The 15,786-nt window shown below is 51.5% G+C and overlaps 5 protein-coding genes across 5 annotated transcripts; 3 read left to right on the top strand and 2 right to left on the bottom strand.

Moving 5' to 3' along the window:
* Positions 1 to 547: 547 nt before the first annotated feature.
* Positions 548 to 3,742, bottom strand: IAR55_004440 (uncharacterized protein; the record flags this gene model as incomplete). Its single annotated transcript, XM_066947539.1, has 4 exons — positions 548 to 1,638; positions 1,697 to 1,901; positions 1,958 to 3,572; positions 3,630 to 3,742. 4 exons carry the CDS (start codon positions 3,740 to 3,742, stop codon positions 548 to 550), a joined length of 3,024 nt encoding a protein of 1,007 aa, XP_066801953.1.
* A 1,100-nt stretch (positions 3,743 to 4,842) lies between these two features.
* Positions 4,843 to 6,648, bottom strand: IAR55_004439 (uncharacterized protein; the record flags this gene model as incomplete). The annotated part of the gene is made up of 7 exons (XM_066947538.1): positions 4,843 to 5,274; positions 5,348 to 5,445; positions 5,507 to 6,038; positions 6,116 to 6,218; positions 6,271 to 6,306; positions 6,369 to 6,385; positions 6,469 to 6,648. 7 exons carry the CDS (start codon positions 6,646 to 6,648, stop codon positions 4,843 to 4,845), a joined length of 1,398 nt encoding a protein of 465 aa, XP_066801952.1.
* Positions 6,649 to 7,653: 1,005 nt separating this feature from the next.
* IAR55_004438 (uncharacterized protein) lies at positions 7,654 to 9,667 on the top strand (the record flags this gene model as incomplete). Its single annotated transcript, XM_066947537.1, has 7 exons — positions 7,654 to 7,681; positions 8,251 to 8,394; positions 8,522 to 8,616; positions 8,672 to 8,776; positions 8,846 to 8,924; positions 8,986 to 9,056; positions 9,122 to 9,667. 7 exons carry the CDS (start codon positions 7,654 to 7,656, stop codon positions 9,665 to 9,667), a joined length of 1,068 nt encoding a protein of 355 aa, XP_066801951.1.
* Positions 9,668 to 10,085: 418 nt separating this feature from the next.
* Positions 10,086 to 11,260, top strand: IAR55_004437 (uncharacterized protein; the record flags this gene model as incomplete). The annotated part of the gene is made up of 4 exons (XM_066947536.1): positions 10,086 to 10,259; positions 10,443 to 10,598; positions 10,741 to 11,097; positions 11,180 to 11,260. The coding sequence occupies 4 exons, from the start codon at positions 10,086 to 10,088 to the stop codon at positions 11,258 to 11,260; spliced, it is 768 nt and encodes a 255-aa protein (XP_066801950.1).
* A 1,334-nt stretch (positions 11,261 to 12,594) lies between these two features.
* IAR55_004436 (uncharacterized protein) lies at positions 12,595 to 15,662 on the top strand (the record flags this gene model as incomplete). Its single annotated transcript, XM_066947535.1, has 4 exons — positions 12,595 to 13,614; positions 13,838 to 13,957; positions 14,138 to 14,445; positions 14,537 to 15,662. 4 exons carry the CDS (start codon positions 12,595 to 12,597, stop codon positions 15,660 to 15,662), a joined length of 2,574 nt encoding a protein of 857 aa, XP_066801949.1.
* Positions 15,663 to 15,786: the final 124 nt, after the last annotated feature.

Genomic DNA, 15,786 nt, shown 5'->3' with positions numbered 1-15,786 from the left:
CCGTCGAGTCGAGATCACAGGTCTCTCATTCTGACCGTGCCGGTTCCGTACGAGTGAGTGCCGCTTCACTTGGACATGCTTCCGTGCACATTTCTTTGTCCCGTACTACTCGACCTGTACAGCATCCCGGAATCCTTGGCATCGTCACCTCGATCGATCGGGACAGGCTTGGGGATTGATCCATTGGTGTCTCGATCGTTTAAAGGAAAAGAGGTCGAGCAGGTGACTCGACTTGGATCCACTGTGTGTGGGGTGAACAATGGCAGGAGATTACGCCGCCAGCTACTCCGCGTTCCTGGATGCGGGGTCAACGAGTCCCCCATCCTCAGGCACCGAGTCCCAAAAGACATGAGGTTCATATTTGATTAGTGTCACACACCAGACACAGGCACACGCCAAAAACAAGAAACAAAAACACAGATGACTGAAAAACCCTTCTTGATCAACGTAGCTATGCAACAGGCAGAAACAAAACAATGTGTCACGCATCGTCAACGGCTGTCCACCCTCAACACCTCCAATCATCGCCCTCTACTCGTCTCCCCTTTCATGGTATCTCCAGACCCTCCATCACCGCGTCTTCTTCCGACTCATCGTCATTCCTAGCTTCTGCCAATCTGGAACCGAACGTGTCGTCTCCTTCGTCGAGATCCGGCGCAGAGCTTCGGCCTGCAACGCTTTGTAGCCTGTGTCTCGATGAACTCGCTCCCGCCCCAGGAGGTGTGGGGCTTTCGACGGCCCCACCGACCCTATACCTTCTCGACGGCTTCAGAGCTTCAGCTTTTGCTCTTCTCTCGCTGTAAGCGGCGGATGCCGACGATCGGTCGGCCGCAGTCTCTCGACCAAGTGCTGGACTTGTACCGTTCGTGACATCGCCTTGGACTGCCGCTGTCGATCTTCGAGCCAGTCGTGTCGACCTCCTACCGGCTGTTTGACCTTTCGAGGCGGAAGAGGTAGGCGTCGTGCTAAGAGCCCCTACACCCTGATCTATGAACGCTAGCGGTCTTGGGAGATTGGCGTTGTACATCGGTGTCGGTGAATACGCAGAAGGGGAATATCCACTGGCTTCGCTCTCCCAGCCCCCCGAAAACTGAAACGTCCGAGGTTCTGGTCGGTTGCCCCTGTCCCATGCCGGTGGTCGCAAGGTGTCCAATCGGTCGTCATCCACACCCGAAGGATGGGCAGTCGAGCCGAAGTTGAAAACATCAAACACTGTCGCCCCGCCACGATTCGAAGCAGCTACTAAAAGGTTCCCGTTGAAAGCCAGTTGCCAGACCGAGCTGATGCCAACGACGAGATCTCGAATGTATTGACCCGTTCTGATATCCCACAGCTTGAGTGTCCCGTCGGAGCCAGAGACGACTTTGGTCTCGTCATGCTGGAAACAGGTGATCGCTCCACCGTGCGAGGCGAGGACGTTTTTGAGCTGACAGGAGTCAGGATCCCATACTCGAAGAGAAGCGTCCGCAGCGGCCGAGACAAGGTAGTTTGGAGATAATCCCAATAAACCAACGAGAGAGGTATGGCCTGTAAGGGTATGCAGGCATTCGCCAGTGACAACGTCCCAGACTTTGACAGTATTGTCCATCGAGCCGGATGCGCACCGCTTCCGGTATCTATCATAGACGATGCTGTAGACTGCAAGCGTGGAAATGAGTCAGAATGCATAATCTCTAAATGCTCGATAGGCACGTACCTTTCGCTTCATGACCATGCAAGGTGTGAATGCAGCTTCCCTTGACCATGTCCCATACTCGGACGCTCATGTCATAGGATCCTGAGATACAGATCCTACCATGAGCTGCGAGAGCTCGTACGGCTTGTGTGTGCCCCTCGAGAATATGGAGATGGTAGGGATTCTCATCTGGAGGTACATTTTCAACTTCCTGACCGGTAGGGTCCTATAGTCGACAAGTGTAAGCTGGTCATGTTTATATGAGCGACTCGAATGACTCACCACCTTCCTGAAGGCGGGTTCGCCCTTCCTAGGCAATTTCCATACTCTGAGTGACGCATCGCGTGAGCCCGTGACGATCATAGGATATGGCGGTTGGAATTCTCCGGAGGCTTCATCCCATACTGGCTCCACGATCTGAAGGCATCTGACCGTGCTCGAATGTCCATGAAACACATGTGTCTCCTTCAAAGTTTCGAGATCCCAAATTCGGATGGTGCGGTCCGTACTGCCGCTGACTAAAGTGTCCCCTTTGTATTCTAACGTCCAAACACCACCTTCGTGTCCGTCGAGTCGCTTTCGCAATTGTCCGTCAGATGTGTTGTAAATATTGATAGAGTGATCGTCAGATGCTGATATAATCTTGTCATCGTCGAATTGAAGACATGTCACCACGTTGGTTCCATGTCCTGGAAAAGAATTGTGTTCTGGTCGGACATGCAGCCACGACTTTTGATTCTGATATCGACGTCGATACACATGCTTGAGTGGAGTAGGTCGATCCGCTTCTAACAGGAACCGGGGGACAGTGGCCGAGAGCATACGCTCGTCGTCGCTCGGTGTGTCCACTCTATTATAATCGCGTCCTTCGATCTGGGCCTGCCAATCCAGTGCTTCATATCGATCCGCAATCAATTTCTCCTCTTCCTCCTCTACTCCATGTCCACTCCAAAGATTGTCATCTACCAATCTTTGCTGCCATACTGCTCGTTCAGTGTCGATCATACTCTTCCACCGCTTGCAAACTCGAGACGCGACGGCCAGACTAGCCCGATCTGATTTCTTAAGTATCAAGACAGCTAATTCGTGTGGAAGCATCCCAATGAAGTCTCGCTTCAAGGCGCCTCCGGTGAAGGTGTGGATGCGTTGTATCGTCGGTATACGTGAACGTCGAAGAAGGTGCATAAGGAGGTGTTGTTGTAGCCTGTCGGGTAAAGCGTCATACTGCGATGCGAGAGAGGGTAGCGAGAAGAGAGCGGCTACTTCGAGGCCAGAGCCAAGTGTGGGTGGCGATGACGTCGTACTGCTAGTAGCTGTCGAGGGACCTGCTTCGTGCTCGGGAGAGGGCAGTGGAGAGAGAAGTGATGTATTGCCGCCATGCGATATCGACAAGTCATCCAATCCTCGGATCTTCTTCCTTGGAGGACTTGTCTGCCTTGCTAAGGCGTCTGTTGATGAGATGGGCGGTGTTGGAGCTTCCACCCTAGGCTTTGCTCCATCGACTCGGCTGGCTGGTCGACTGAAATCATGTGGCCGTTTCCTCACTTCCTTCCCTTTCGATCTATTCAGAGCTTGTAGAAAGCCTACCCTTTCGTCCGCTACGGGGACACCCCCTGGCACAGCCGCAGTAGAAGAAAGGAGGGTTCTCGTCCATCCCGGTCCGGAGGTTTGTATCGGTGCATCGCCACCTGTTTGACCATAGCTGTCATCGTGAACAACGACTCGTCGTCCGCCCAGCATGAGGGTGAAGAATCGCATGTCGGCTGGAGCTGGTTGATCGGCCAACGGGTAGGTTTCGGAGGACAGGTGTTTGGGCACATCAAGGGATTCTGGAGGTGATACCCGTGGAAGTGTGATGGGGGCGAAGGAGGTTGTCGTGCGAGTGGTATGGGTGACGCTAGAAAAGGGATGATAAGCATTACGCCGGTCTAGCCTGGGAGGAAGAGAAGCTTACACTGTTTCCACAACAGCATCCTCCATTCGCAACATCGGTGTTCCATTCGACCAGCTCATACCGCCGGACGGTTGCCCACTGACACCTGCATTCTGAGAGTCATGGTACTCCATCTTACCGCAGTACCCAGGAGAGCGCTCGGATCGCCCGTAGTTGTAGTGTCGAGCTATTCGCTACAGATATACAGGCAGGCGGCGTGGACTTAGAGGTGAACGAGAAATACAACTGTTGCAGAAGAAGAGCAGAAGAGCAAATAGAATGATCAGTAAGCGTCGTGTGCAGAAGCTCATGTACAACGTCACGAGGTAAGGACGAGGACAAAGGTAGACCTCGGTGCACATAGATTCCTTTGTGAGGACAGATCACCTTGGAGAACAAGGCTGAGCCGCATGGGATAGCAGGGAAAGGGACAAGGTAAGGAGACGGGCCTTCAACGGCACTCGGCTAGGAGGAAACGGTAGAAGAACAAAGGCTGATGATACAAGGCGATAGCGGGAGAGAATTGTTTGTATTTGTCATCGTAGAGTTACTCGAACATGTCACTCACAGCTATACAGGCGAGTGACAGTGTGTCCGAGGAGGGTAATGAAGCGGTACCAGGAAAGTAAGTAGGACTGACCGCCCGAAGAGGGTTGACTTGCGAGCGACTGTAGCCGATGTGATGCTTGCGTTCGGCGGAGGCGAAGCCGTGTAGAGGGTGTTGTCCTTGCAGCACAGCGACCGCCCTCCTGATGCCCTCTCCTTCTGTATCCTCCCGTGTTCCCTTCTCGCACCTGTCCTTTGCGAAAAGGCAATCGATGTGATAATGCCGCGAGACGTCGGAACGCGTAAGGACCCAATGTCGAGCTACTTTGAGGTTCTGAGCGGGGTTGTATACAGTTCAGGAAGGGGAAAACTGCAGCCGAGAGGATGTGGATCGTGAGTTGACAAGAACGAAGGGGGAGATGAAGAGATGGCACAAGAATGAATTGAACTGAGGATCCGAATTGAATGGACCACATTTCTGCTCGTGAAATGAGAGCGTGTCTCACCCCGCAATGTGATGGTCCCTGAATGACAGGTGGCACATCCAGCCAAAGAAGTTGAGGTAATCACTGGTCGTCTACTTGCATGACGTCGCTATGCATAATGATTGAATGTCTGATAGAATGGGGCAGGACGACAAGCAATCTGTGTACAACGGGATAGGTGTGCACAAACCTGTGAAGCTTGGTCATGCTTCCCAGCCCTCTGCGAGATCTTGAACTTTCCCCCTTATACCTCTTCCTATCCGCCAAACGTCCCTTCCAATCATCCTCGCCACCATCTCCCCTACTGCCAGGCTACTGGTCAGACCAGGGCTGTTGAACCCGAGGAGTTCTACGAATCCTCTCCGGTCCTCATGATGACGGATCAAGAAATCGGAGAACCCAGCTTCAGGAGGAGCGATATTGGGTCGTATACCGGCGTAATCCGGTGTGAGAAGTGAAGGGTTTATCGCAGGGAGATAATCTTGTACGGATCTAGCAAAAGATGCTATTATATCAGGGGACGAGGACGGAGCTAGGTGAGATTGCCAGAAATTAGGATCACAGGTCGCGTCCTCGTGTGTGCCGATCGTCTGAACGTCAGGGCCGAATTTGATGTGACCTTCAAGGTCAAGTGTCTGTTGCGAGGCCAAACGGATAATGATTAATACCGAATGCAATTTGAAGTCGTTCTCTGTACCGAAGACGTACCAGATGTGTGCCGAGATGGTCAACGTTCGCGCTCGGACAGGGATATATCAATCTCGACACCTTGCCAACCCCTGGACCTTTGTACGACATGTAATTCCCTACGGTTTATTTAACGAATCAGTATCAATCCGTGATCCAGGCGACAGAAAGAAGACTTGCCTTTCACAGGATACAGCTCTATCATATCTTCTTTGGGTACTACTCCTTCCAAGAGTGACACTGCTCCCAGACCCGCGGCATTGACGACGACTTCCACTCTGACACTTTCGACCTCACCCTTCTCTCCTCCTTTTTCCAGCCCTTCCCAGCCGGTCTCCATTTGTACCACCCATCCTTTCCCGTCCTCTTCTCTATCAATTCGCACGATTCTGGTACCCATGACTATCACACCTTCTCCCCGTGTGTCACGGGTCGTAGGATGGGGATCGTAATCTGGATCTTCGATTTCGAGAGCTAGTGAGTTTACTAGACCTTGCGAATCGATTATTCCAGTTGAAGGTATATGAAGTGCCGCGCAGACATCCGACGACAGGTCTGGCTCGAGATCTCGTGCTTCTGCTCCGGATATCAGGCTCGTGGAGATGATGGAAGAGGAGGTATCGTTAGGTCTCGCGAGGAAGGAAGGATGAGTCGAATGTGTTTGTAAATTCTGTAGATAAGGGACTTGTGATTCAGAAGTGGCCACCACGAGCTACAGGTTCATGATTAATCGAGCAAAATTAGCGATCTAAAGACACCTAGAGAGTAGCCAATGGGAGAGGTGTTCACCTTGCCCGTTCTTTTGTACCCTATTTTGAGACGCTCACAACGATCATACAGCATATCTCGACCTTGAATACATAGCTTTGACTTCAAGGAATCTAAAGGGTAGCTGGATTATTCATGAGCCCGGACAGATCGTCGACGAAGCGGGATTCACTCACTAGATCCCAGAATGGATCACTTCCGAGTTTCTCGCTCTGAGCAGCTCATCGTCAGCCATCGATTGCACAAGGAGTATTGGGTGCCATTGGCAGCTCACGTCGTTTCTTGTCCTGACTGATGTCTACACATCAGCCCAACCTGCTCGGTCTCCCCTCGATACAACGAGACCTTCCTGATCACTGCACGAAACACCTCACCTGTCCTCTTCGTTCTACTAAGAAAGTGATCTTGTCCTTCCCTGTAGTATTGACCAGTCCTGCAGCGACACTCAGTCCAATCACCCCTCCTCCTATGACGAGGTGATCCACAGATGTCGAGGGCGGTTTGTAAGGGTATAACTGGCGAAGTAGCTTCGCGCGAGACATTGAAGGAGGCATCTTTCGGCTCAGCCCGGAGCCATAGATGCTGACAGAGCAATTCGTATGAATCTAATGTGGGAAAAGGGGTTCCGTTGCCTGTGCAACCCCGTTTGATGTCCAGCTCAAGGTTGCTGTTGTAAATCGCATTGCAACAAGCGAGGTTCCGGTTGAAGAGCGGAGCTGGTCCGAGAATCACGTGACGGAAGGGCACGATCTCCTCCTAGCTAACTGTCTGGTTGCCATGCATGAACAGCGCCTCAGATCATGTTGCAAGGTCATGTTGCAAGGTCATGTTGCGAAGGACTGACGATTCAGTTTCATCTCATGCATGAGGGAGTGCGCGGGTCGTCGAGGCCCGTCATTTCGCTTTGGAACAGAGTCGGTTTGACATTGGCTACTCTCGCACCAGTCTCACCGAAAGAGTTTGTTGTTCATAGCGCAGCACCAGCGTGTCGCTGCGCTGGCAAAGCCCAAGCAAACGCCTCATTCCAGAAGCAGCGGCATATATGGTCCCGGGATATATACTACAGGCTGCGGATGGTGATGGGTACTATCCGCGGTTGCCACTCCGGAACTTTCATCCATCAGTGCGATAAGGCAACCTGTCGACATGCATCAGACCAGCAACAAGCCGACCATCTGCTTCTCTCGCCTGACGGTGCGGCTGACACGTGTCGATGAAAGACGCACTGCAGATGTTTGACCGGCAGATACATGTGTGAGATGGTAATCGCAGTTGATCACCGAGCACCGCCACCGTACAGACCGGGATGAGACCAAAACCGCCCGGCGGGACTGAGACATCACGTCACCACCACAGGCTGGGTACTTTCTCAGCAATTCCACGGTTGGGCGGCAAAAATGTCACACAAACAGTAACAACAAATGTTCATATCTCCACATCTTTCGCTTTTGATCACCATCAATAGCTAGCTGAGCAAGTATATCCAGTCTTGTGGTCTATACTTGTGAAAACATCATCATCTCGCACGCGGCTAGCACACTCTCAGAGTCACAAACAGGATGGCGTCGAGATTACCTCCTCCAACCGGTATGTCCAACTTTCATCTCCTCGCGACATCATCCACAGACTTCGTGTCTTGGCTCGAAGTCAATACACCCTTGTCAATATGAGAAAAGTGGTGGGATACACGGAGAAGATGCCCTGTGCTTTGTTGGTGTCACTCCGAGTGCTCTCAGAGGGATGCATAGGCTGTATAGCAAGATGGACGTGTCGTCGTTGATGACATTGTGAGGAGAGAGCTGACCCAGTCCATCTTTCTCACAATATAACCATGCTGTCATTGTGCATCTCGACATTGCGCACTCGTCACACACGTCCCATCGAAAACTCCCTTCATGTCGACTGCGCGTTATAAACATTCCCTCCTTTCAACGACACTAACCCTCGCAACCATACTATGACGCCTTGGTCTCTTGCCCCCGCGCCGTGATGTTTTCGCTCGCTTCGATTGTCCCCTGTCGATCGGTATCCGATCCGCCTTTTCGCTCCTCGTCACCACCATTTGGCTCGAACATGATTGAAAATGGACCGGTACCCTCATATCGATAATGCGATATATACATCATCTGACCCGCCTGGCTCATCGACCACAACAGGCCCTCCACCGCGTTATACTGCCGTTGTTGCAAAGGTTTATCCCTATACTCTTAGACCCGTTGTGATCGTCACTTCAATCATTGGGTTCATCTATGGCTTAGCTTTGGGCGTTGAGTCCGTCCGTGACTTCTCGTCCAGAAATGGTAGGTCGTCTATCTCTTCATCTCCTACCTCCCATATACGTCCACCTCCACACGTCCTTTGTCTGAGGCAGCTGGACATGAGTTCCACTTTGGGTTGAACTGACACTGGCTGCCTTTCCATCTTCAGAAATCCCCAAGGAGAGAATATACGATATAATTTCCGCTATCTTCTATTTCGCTGTAGCGGTCATCGAGTTTTATGCTGTAGTAGTGGCTACTTTGGTATGTTCACACCGCTGGCGGAGTGAACGGGAAATTTCGTTGACATCGGTAACAGCAAAGCCTATCCCTTGCTCGTCTCTTATTCTTCTTCGCTCCAGCAGGTATCCTGCTTAACATCGGATGTCAGGTCATCGGCATCATCGTACATTACGCGCTCAAGGTATGTTATGCCTGACATTGTGACCTAGCGAGCTATAGCGCTAACCAAGTACCCCTTGCACACCTTTAGTCCGACCTCATCGCCTATTGCGTAACCGATGAGATGGATGGAACTTTTGATTCATTGACACAAAGTCAGGCTGAGTCTGGTGAGCAAACCCCGTCGTCTACAGACGTCATCACCCAGGTGCTAACGTGCTGAATGTGCAGCTTGCAATAGTGCCTGGAGAAGAGGAACTTGGTCTGTATTTGCATGGCTCATCCTTACAGGTATTATCTCGGTAAGTGACAACGTGACCCCAAGGCGGAGGCAGTGACCAGCGGGTTGACCGGTATACTTCTACAGGTCCTCTTCGCATCCATATTGCTTGCATACTACCGACAACTCATCGATCCTGCTTCTGTCCGTCAACGGGTGCCTCCTCAGACACACAATCAAGCCTTTCAGATGCAGCCGGGATACTACCCCCCTCCGCTTGCCAACGATCAACAGCAATCATGGATGGTCCCACCTTATCCCGGACCTCCAGCCAACGGACCACCTCCTCCCGCGTCAGGCTTCGAAAAGTCAGACTATCAGCCGGACGTAGAATGGGCTCAAGCCGAGTATGCTCCGCCTCCTGGTCCTCCCCCTTCTCAAGGTGGATCATGGGGTACGAGCGGTCCAGCGCCCAACAGGGCAGAGGACGAAGCATGGGAACGCGCACGGACGGAGGGCGTCACGGCACATCTCACCGGTCAAGGTCCAGGGCCAATAACATCTCGGCGGGACGAAGAACGAGGTTTCGTAGTAGACAATGAGGAGGAAGAGGAGGCATGGGAGAGAGCGAGGAATGCAGGTGTCACCGCGCACTTGACTGGTGGACCTAGAAGTAGGGAGGGAGCGATCTGATCCATCGAGACATGGAACGAGGAGGTGTATAGTTGTGACGCGAAAGGTGTGTACGTAGGATCTGAGATGCATTGAGATGAATGGTCGGTGCATCTCCCGGTTCTTGTAGTCACCGCATGCGGCTTGCTATGTAAGAGGATGGAGTGAATCTGATTACTCGTCGCGATTCCCATGAAAAGCTGAGCACGACGTCATCTCCATGGTGAAAGTGTCGTTATCAGGCTCATTGGATGGATCGGAGTGCCGTTATAACCGATCACCTCACTGTACCAGTAACTTACATACCGTACTCACCATCGTAGACAGCGTCATTGGATCACTTCCCATCCTTTTTACCTTTGACCTCTTGTACTGTCTTTTCTCCATACACTGTAACTCTTCAACCTGCAACCACTATCACACAAATTACTCATGCACAATGTCATTCAGAACAGCCACTCGATTTTCTTCCCGACTCGCTTCTCAGCGATCTGCTCTTCGACCAGTCCAAGCGGTCGCGAGACGAGCTGCGTCATCTACTTCGGATGAAGGAAAGAAAAAGACCAGCGATGCTACTTGGATCATGGCTTCAGCTGTTGGGTTCGGCGGTTTGGTGAGTATCTGTCACGTCAGGTCTTCTCTTCTTTATGGTCCACCCTACAAACTCCCGTATTGCTGTGTTCAACGCCTTGACGCCGTCGTTGTCCAAGTCGTGGTGACGATTTCCACGGGGTCGTTCATCGATCGCAACGGTTGAAACAGGCTGACATCTTCTTTTCACTTTACCTTGAAACAGGGTGCCTTCCTTCTCTTCCCTTCCAACAAGTCGACCCACGACGCCCTTCACAGCTCTAGTCACGCCGCTCACAGAGCAGAGATCAACGAGTCCGCTCCTACCGCCAAGGTCGGAGTGGATGCCATTCAGTCCAAGGAGAGTCTTGAGAGAGATATCGTGAGTCTGGGTGTGGTTCTCTCGATTTGCGTCTCATTATCCATTCTCTCGTCATCGCCGGCGCGGGCTCTTCAAGCTTCTTGCTCCTTTTGTCCGTCGCCTGCCTCGTCCGTCCTTGCTGACGCTATCACTTGTCACCCAGAAATCCGAGGACCCACAAGATATGCACAAACAAGCCATCCACACACCTCAGGAGATGACCGTCAAGAAGGATCTCGGCGCCATCAAGCCCGATGAGTACTTTGACCAGAGCCAGAGACCCGAAGCGAAAGGCGGCGGAAAGAACGCCAACGAAGTTGCCAGACAGCAACACCAGGCAGGGGGCGGTTCTGGTTCCGATTCCGGCGCATCTGCACCTGCCGCACATGATGTCGGTGGAGCTGGATGGGACGAGCCTCCCAAGGAGGCAGAGGACAGACATGAGGAGTCTAATCAGAGCACCGGAGAACCGGGAGAACCTAGTTCAGCAGATATCAAAGCTAGTATTTTGCGTGCCGAGGTGAGTTCCGACCATCCTTTTTCAGATGTGTGCTATGGGCCAGAGATCTGGATATCGGCTCACGTACGTGTGTTACTTACAGAGGACAAACGTGCCCAAGGCTGCTATGGACGAGGAGGTGAAGGGTCACGAGACTCAATCCGAGGTTGAGGAGGAGAAGTAGATGCATGTTGCAAAACCAGGAATGGACAGGTGGATAAATAGTCAAACTGAGCAAAAACGGGAAATGGGATGCAAAAAGAACATTAACATCATGACACTGATCAACGAGTGGAGCACAGGTGGCAAGGAGTGCAACTGACGTCGAGGAGACAAATTCAGGTAATATACGCCAATGAGACTCAGACGGGCAGCCTTTGCTTGATCTTCGTTTGATACTACTGAATGATACTGATCAGGACCTGCTCACTTATGTGTTCAATTAGTCCACTCGTATTGTCGGGCGTGTGGAACATCCTATCTCGCTCGTCGCGATCCTACCTGCAGACCCACTACGAAACAGAAATTCGCGCTCCAGTCCTCCATTTCCTGCTGGGTGATCGCTATTTCTGACCACCCCTTTACTCGCCTTGTTGATCTGACTTCGAGCTCGTTCGGCCCACAAGTCGAAATGATCCGATCCATCTTGCTCCTGGGCTCATTGCTCGGATCGGCCGAATGCAAGACAATGACCAGGAGAAAGAAGACAAAGGACCAACCCCTCGAAGTCTCCTTGATATGAGGGACCTAAAAAATCCTATCTCTGTCCTACCATCAGAATAGCAGCGTTGACGATTCAGTTCCTTTGATATCTTTCTCCTTGGTCTTCGACTCACCCCTCCCCCACCCTTACTCGAGTACGATCATGTCGATTATAGACATGACATCCTTTCTCTCTTATGTCTATTCAGAGATCGTCTGCATTCTCCCAGGGACCTGTTGGGTATCCTTTGTGTTTGGACGTTGGACGTAGGCGCAAGGATACAAGTGAAAAGGAGCCAATGGGTCGATGTCTTGTCTCCTCTTGACCAGTCTATTTTTCTCGTCTTTCTTTTCTTCATACTTTTCGTTTGTGTGCCAGTCGTAATCAACCTTTCAGGCGGTGAAAGTCCTTTGATCTTATCACTTTGCTTGCAGTAAGAGCCTACCTGGAAAAGACTTCCAGACATACCATTGTACTGTAGTGGGAAATACAGTAGTCGCCCATCTTAGACCGACCAGACCCATTTGATCCTTTCCTTTGCCGTCCGAATCGACTAGACTTGATCCTGCGAGCTGCACCGTGTCCTCGCCATCGAAATATCTGTTCCATCGTACGGAAAGACGGTCACTCCTTACTCATCCTTGCAAGGAGTAAGTGACGAGAGTCATGTCTTGGTTCAATAGCGGAAGCGATACTTCGTCACCTGTCGTAGGGACGAACGATACAAGTCCAACGTCGACAACGAGTCCTGATCGTGGTGAGCAGATTAATTCCCTCTTCATAATACGGTAATGGGATCCAGTTTCACGATCCGAATGCCAATCCTCATCGAGCCTCGACTGACCATCAGATCCTCAACTCACTCGCGGACCCTCATAGTACTGCCTATCAAACGATCTGCTTCCACTCACCCCCCCGACGCTGTTTCCAACACGTCTCACCACAGTATCGTACTGGCCGGTGTGGCGCGAACGGACATAGATTTTCCTGCCAAGAGTAGGGGAACACCTTCTGGTTCTCCGCCATTTGCAATACAGATACAGAATGTGCAAGAAGAGAAGGAGGGAGTGTCGAATCCGTCTTCTTTTCCCGCCACTCAGGGGATGGTGACAAGCTCAGAGAAACTTGCTGTCCCGACGTTGATCGAGAATGTCAGGCCAAGGAACGATGATATCCTGATTCATTCCGACGATACTAACCACGAAGTGGACAACGGATTGACCACTGAGACTCGCGCTCAGATTCAAGCTGGTGTAGAACCTACTTTCGGGTTACAGAACAAGATTGTCACAGAGCACAATGACATCCAAAACGACGTCCACGTCCAAATTCAAGATCAAGATCATGCTCATGCTCAAGCTCATCTCGATCCTACTCTCCGAGATGAGTCTTTTGCCACTCAGTCTCCAACCCAAGATCAAGAATTCGATCCTACCACTGCAAGACCTCGCTTTCGTCCCGACGAGGACTCGCCTTGGCCAGACTTGCCTTCTTTCATTGACGACCTCCCGCATACTCATGTCGGTCAAACCAAGACTGAAATTCAAAGTCAGAGTCGAGGAAGAGGGATCGACGCCAGAACACCGTGGCAACTTCAGACTTCTTTCCCAGACCATGGGCAAGGACAAGGAGCAGGGAACGACAGTCTCCCCCCGTCTTCGACTTCTGAGTCCCCAGCAGCGGCAGGTTCGCCTTGGACATACGAAGTGTCGATGACTGATCTTGGATCAGGGATTGGGACGCCGGGGAATGGGATGAGTGCGGCAAGTTCTGAGAGCGGGTATGAACCCTGTGAAGGGGTGCCAGGCCCGAAGAAGAAGTCACACGCAAGGAAGGTGAGTAGCTGATTGTCTTCTCTTCCATGCTTGTAAATTGTCAGATACCTGGAGGGAAGAAAGGTCAAGAAAGTATGAGGGTACCCTGAGGAACCGTGTCTTAATTCATGCCTGTGGCCGAGATGGTCGAATGAGTCAATCAGAGACGATCAAGGACTTTGACGCCGAGTCATAGTAGATTAGATTAGAGCTGACGGAATGATCGTTCCTGAACGACATGTAGCAACCCGAAGGACATATCAAGAGAGCTCGAAACAAGTTCATCCTGTTCAGGAAGTATATCACGGACTCGAACCTGATTCCTCCTAGTGTGGAGCAGAAACATCAGAACATCTCAGTGGTGGTGAGTATGTTACACCGATCGTATTACTGTTTCTGCCTCGTAATGGCGAAATTGTGATGGGCGTGCCACTTGGCCTTCAAGAGAGAGCTTCCTTTGCTGATAAATTGATCAATCTGTATTCTTATCTGTCCCGCATGATATCACATGGCTGGTACTCCGTACTTGTTTGCCTCCGTCCAGGCCGCCAAAATGTGGAAAGAAGCACCTCCCGAAGTTCGTGCACGATTCGAAGAACAAGCGCGAATCGAAAAGGAAGAGCATCAACGCAAGTATCCTGGATATCGATATCAGCCGGCCTTCCGCCGTACCAACATCATCCGACGTCGAGTTCGAAAGGATCCTGCTGAAGATGAGAAAGTCGATGCGGTGGCAGAAGCTTTGATCAAGGGCAAAGCGGGGGGCGAGCTGGAGCAAGAGGTGAAGGATCAACTGGTCAAGAGCGATGCAAGTGAGAGTGAGGCGGAAAGCTCTAGGGGTGGCAGTCGAAGGTGAGTCAGGCCATTTTCAAGCAAGGCTTGATGAAACTGCTCTCCAGGAGAGTCGAACACATCGTGCTGATCTTCGAACTCGTCTCTGTAGGAGCAGAAGACGTGGTGATACTGGAGAACTATCCAAAGGCGCTATTCGGGCCCAAAGAGCTCAAGCACGAGCCAAGCAGATGCGCCAGAACTTACTCGGTTCAAACCTACTCAGCATGTCTCTGTACAACGCAGCATACTCTCGTATGGCCGCTGCCCAACAGTCGCATTATCCTCATCATCAAGGCGGCGGTCGCACTCATCCCGGAATGCAATATGCCATGGACCAGAGTTGCCTTCCTCTGGGATACGGCATTGACGGACAACCACTTCCACCTGTCCACACTGGTTCCAATGCAGACTACGCCGCGGATCAAGACATCTATTCCCTCGGTGCTGGTAATAATGGTGTTCAGAGTGGCATTATGCCTGTACGCGGTCACGAGAACGAAATATATCGACTCCCTCCGATTCATGGTATGATGAGTGGCGCAGGTATCGCCGATAGTGGGAATGGGTATGACTGGCCAGCTCAAAACCAAGATCAAGGAATGGAGTATTGGGATTTCCCACAAAGTATCCCGGCCATTCCTCCTCAACAAGACTACGTAGCGAATCAAGGTATTCAGGAAGATTACTACGCCCAACCATATGGATTTGACAATGGTGTTGGTGGCGGTGTTCATGATGTTGGAACCGAGGGAGATATGGGGATGGGGATGGGGATGGGGATGGGGATGGAGATGGAAATGGGAATGGGTATGGGGATGGAATATCGTCTGCCACCTCTTCTGGAGACTTCCAGAGACGCGGACGGAATGGGATCCAACTCCGAAAGCGATCTTCGTCGACCCGGGGATCTTATCGCGAACGAGTACACTAGAGAGATCAGCAATAATGACGGAAACCAGGACCAAGGTGTTTCTATGGGTAGTGGAGAGGGCGAAGACGATGCGCGATTGAGAGAATGGCTGAAAGATGGTCAACAAACCCCTTCAGGACATGTACATTTCAACGAGAGGTTGTTCGATGGTGCGCTAGGAAGCGCTGATCTAGGACTGGGATTGGGGTTGGGTATGGGTATGGGGGCAGGGACGGGTGCACAGGAAAGAAGAGAGGAAGGTGATGATGCGCTGGGTATGTTTGGCGAGGCTATGGAACAGGCTGGTGGGATTGGGGAGTGGTAGTGCGATGATGTATGGTCAAAAGTCAAAAGATGGAATGAATCAGAAGAGACAACGCGATACAAGAGAACGTCAGCGTGCAAATAGAGTATGGATGCAGTAGTTGCACTGCATAGACATGCAGGAA

This window comes from Kwoniella newhampshirensis, chromosome 8 (assembly GCF_039105145.1).
Source record: "Kwoniella newhampshirensis strain CBS 13917 chromosome 8, whole genome shotgun sequence".
Taxonomy (NCBI): domain Eukaryota; kingdom Fungi; phylum Basidiomycota; class Tremellomycetes; order Tremellales; family Cryptococcaceae; genus Kwoniella; species Kwoniella newhampshirensis.
The sequence above is the reverse complement of the archived record's forward strand: the minus strand, read 5'-3'. Positions and strand labels throughout refer to the sequence as shown.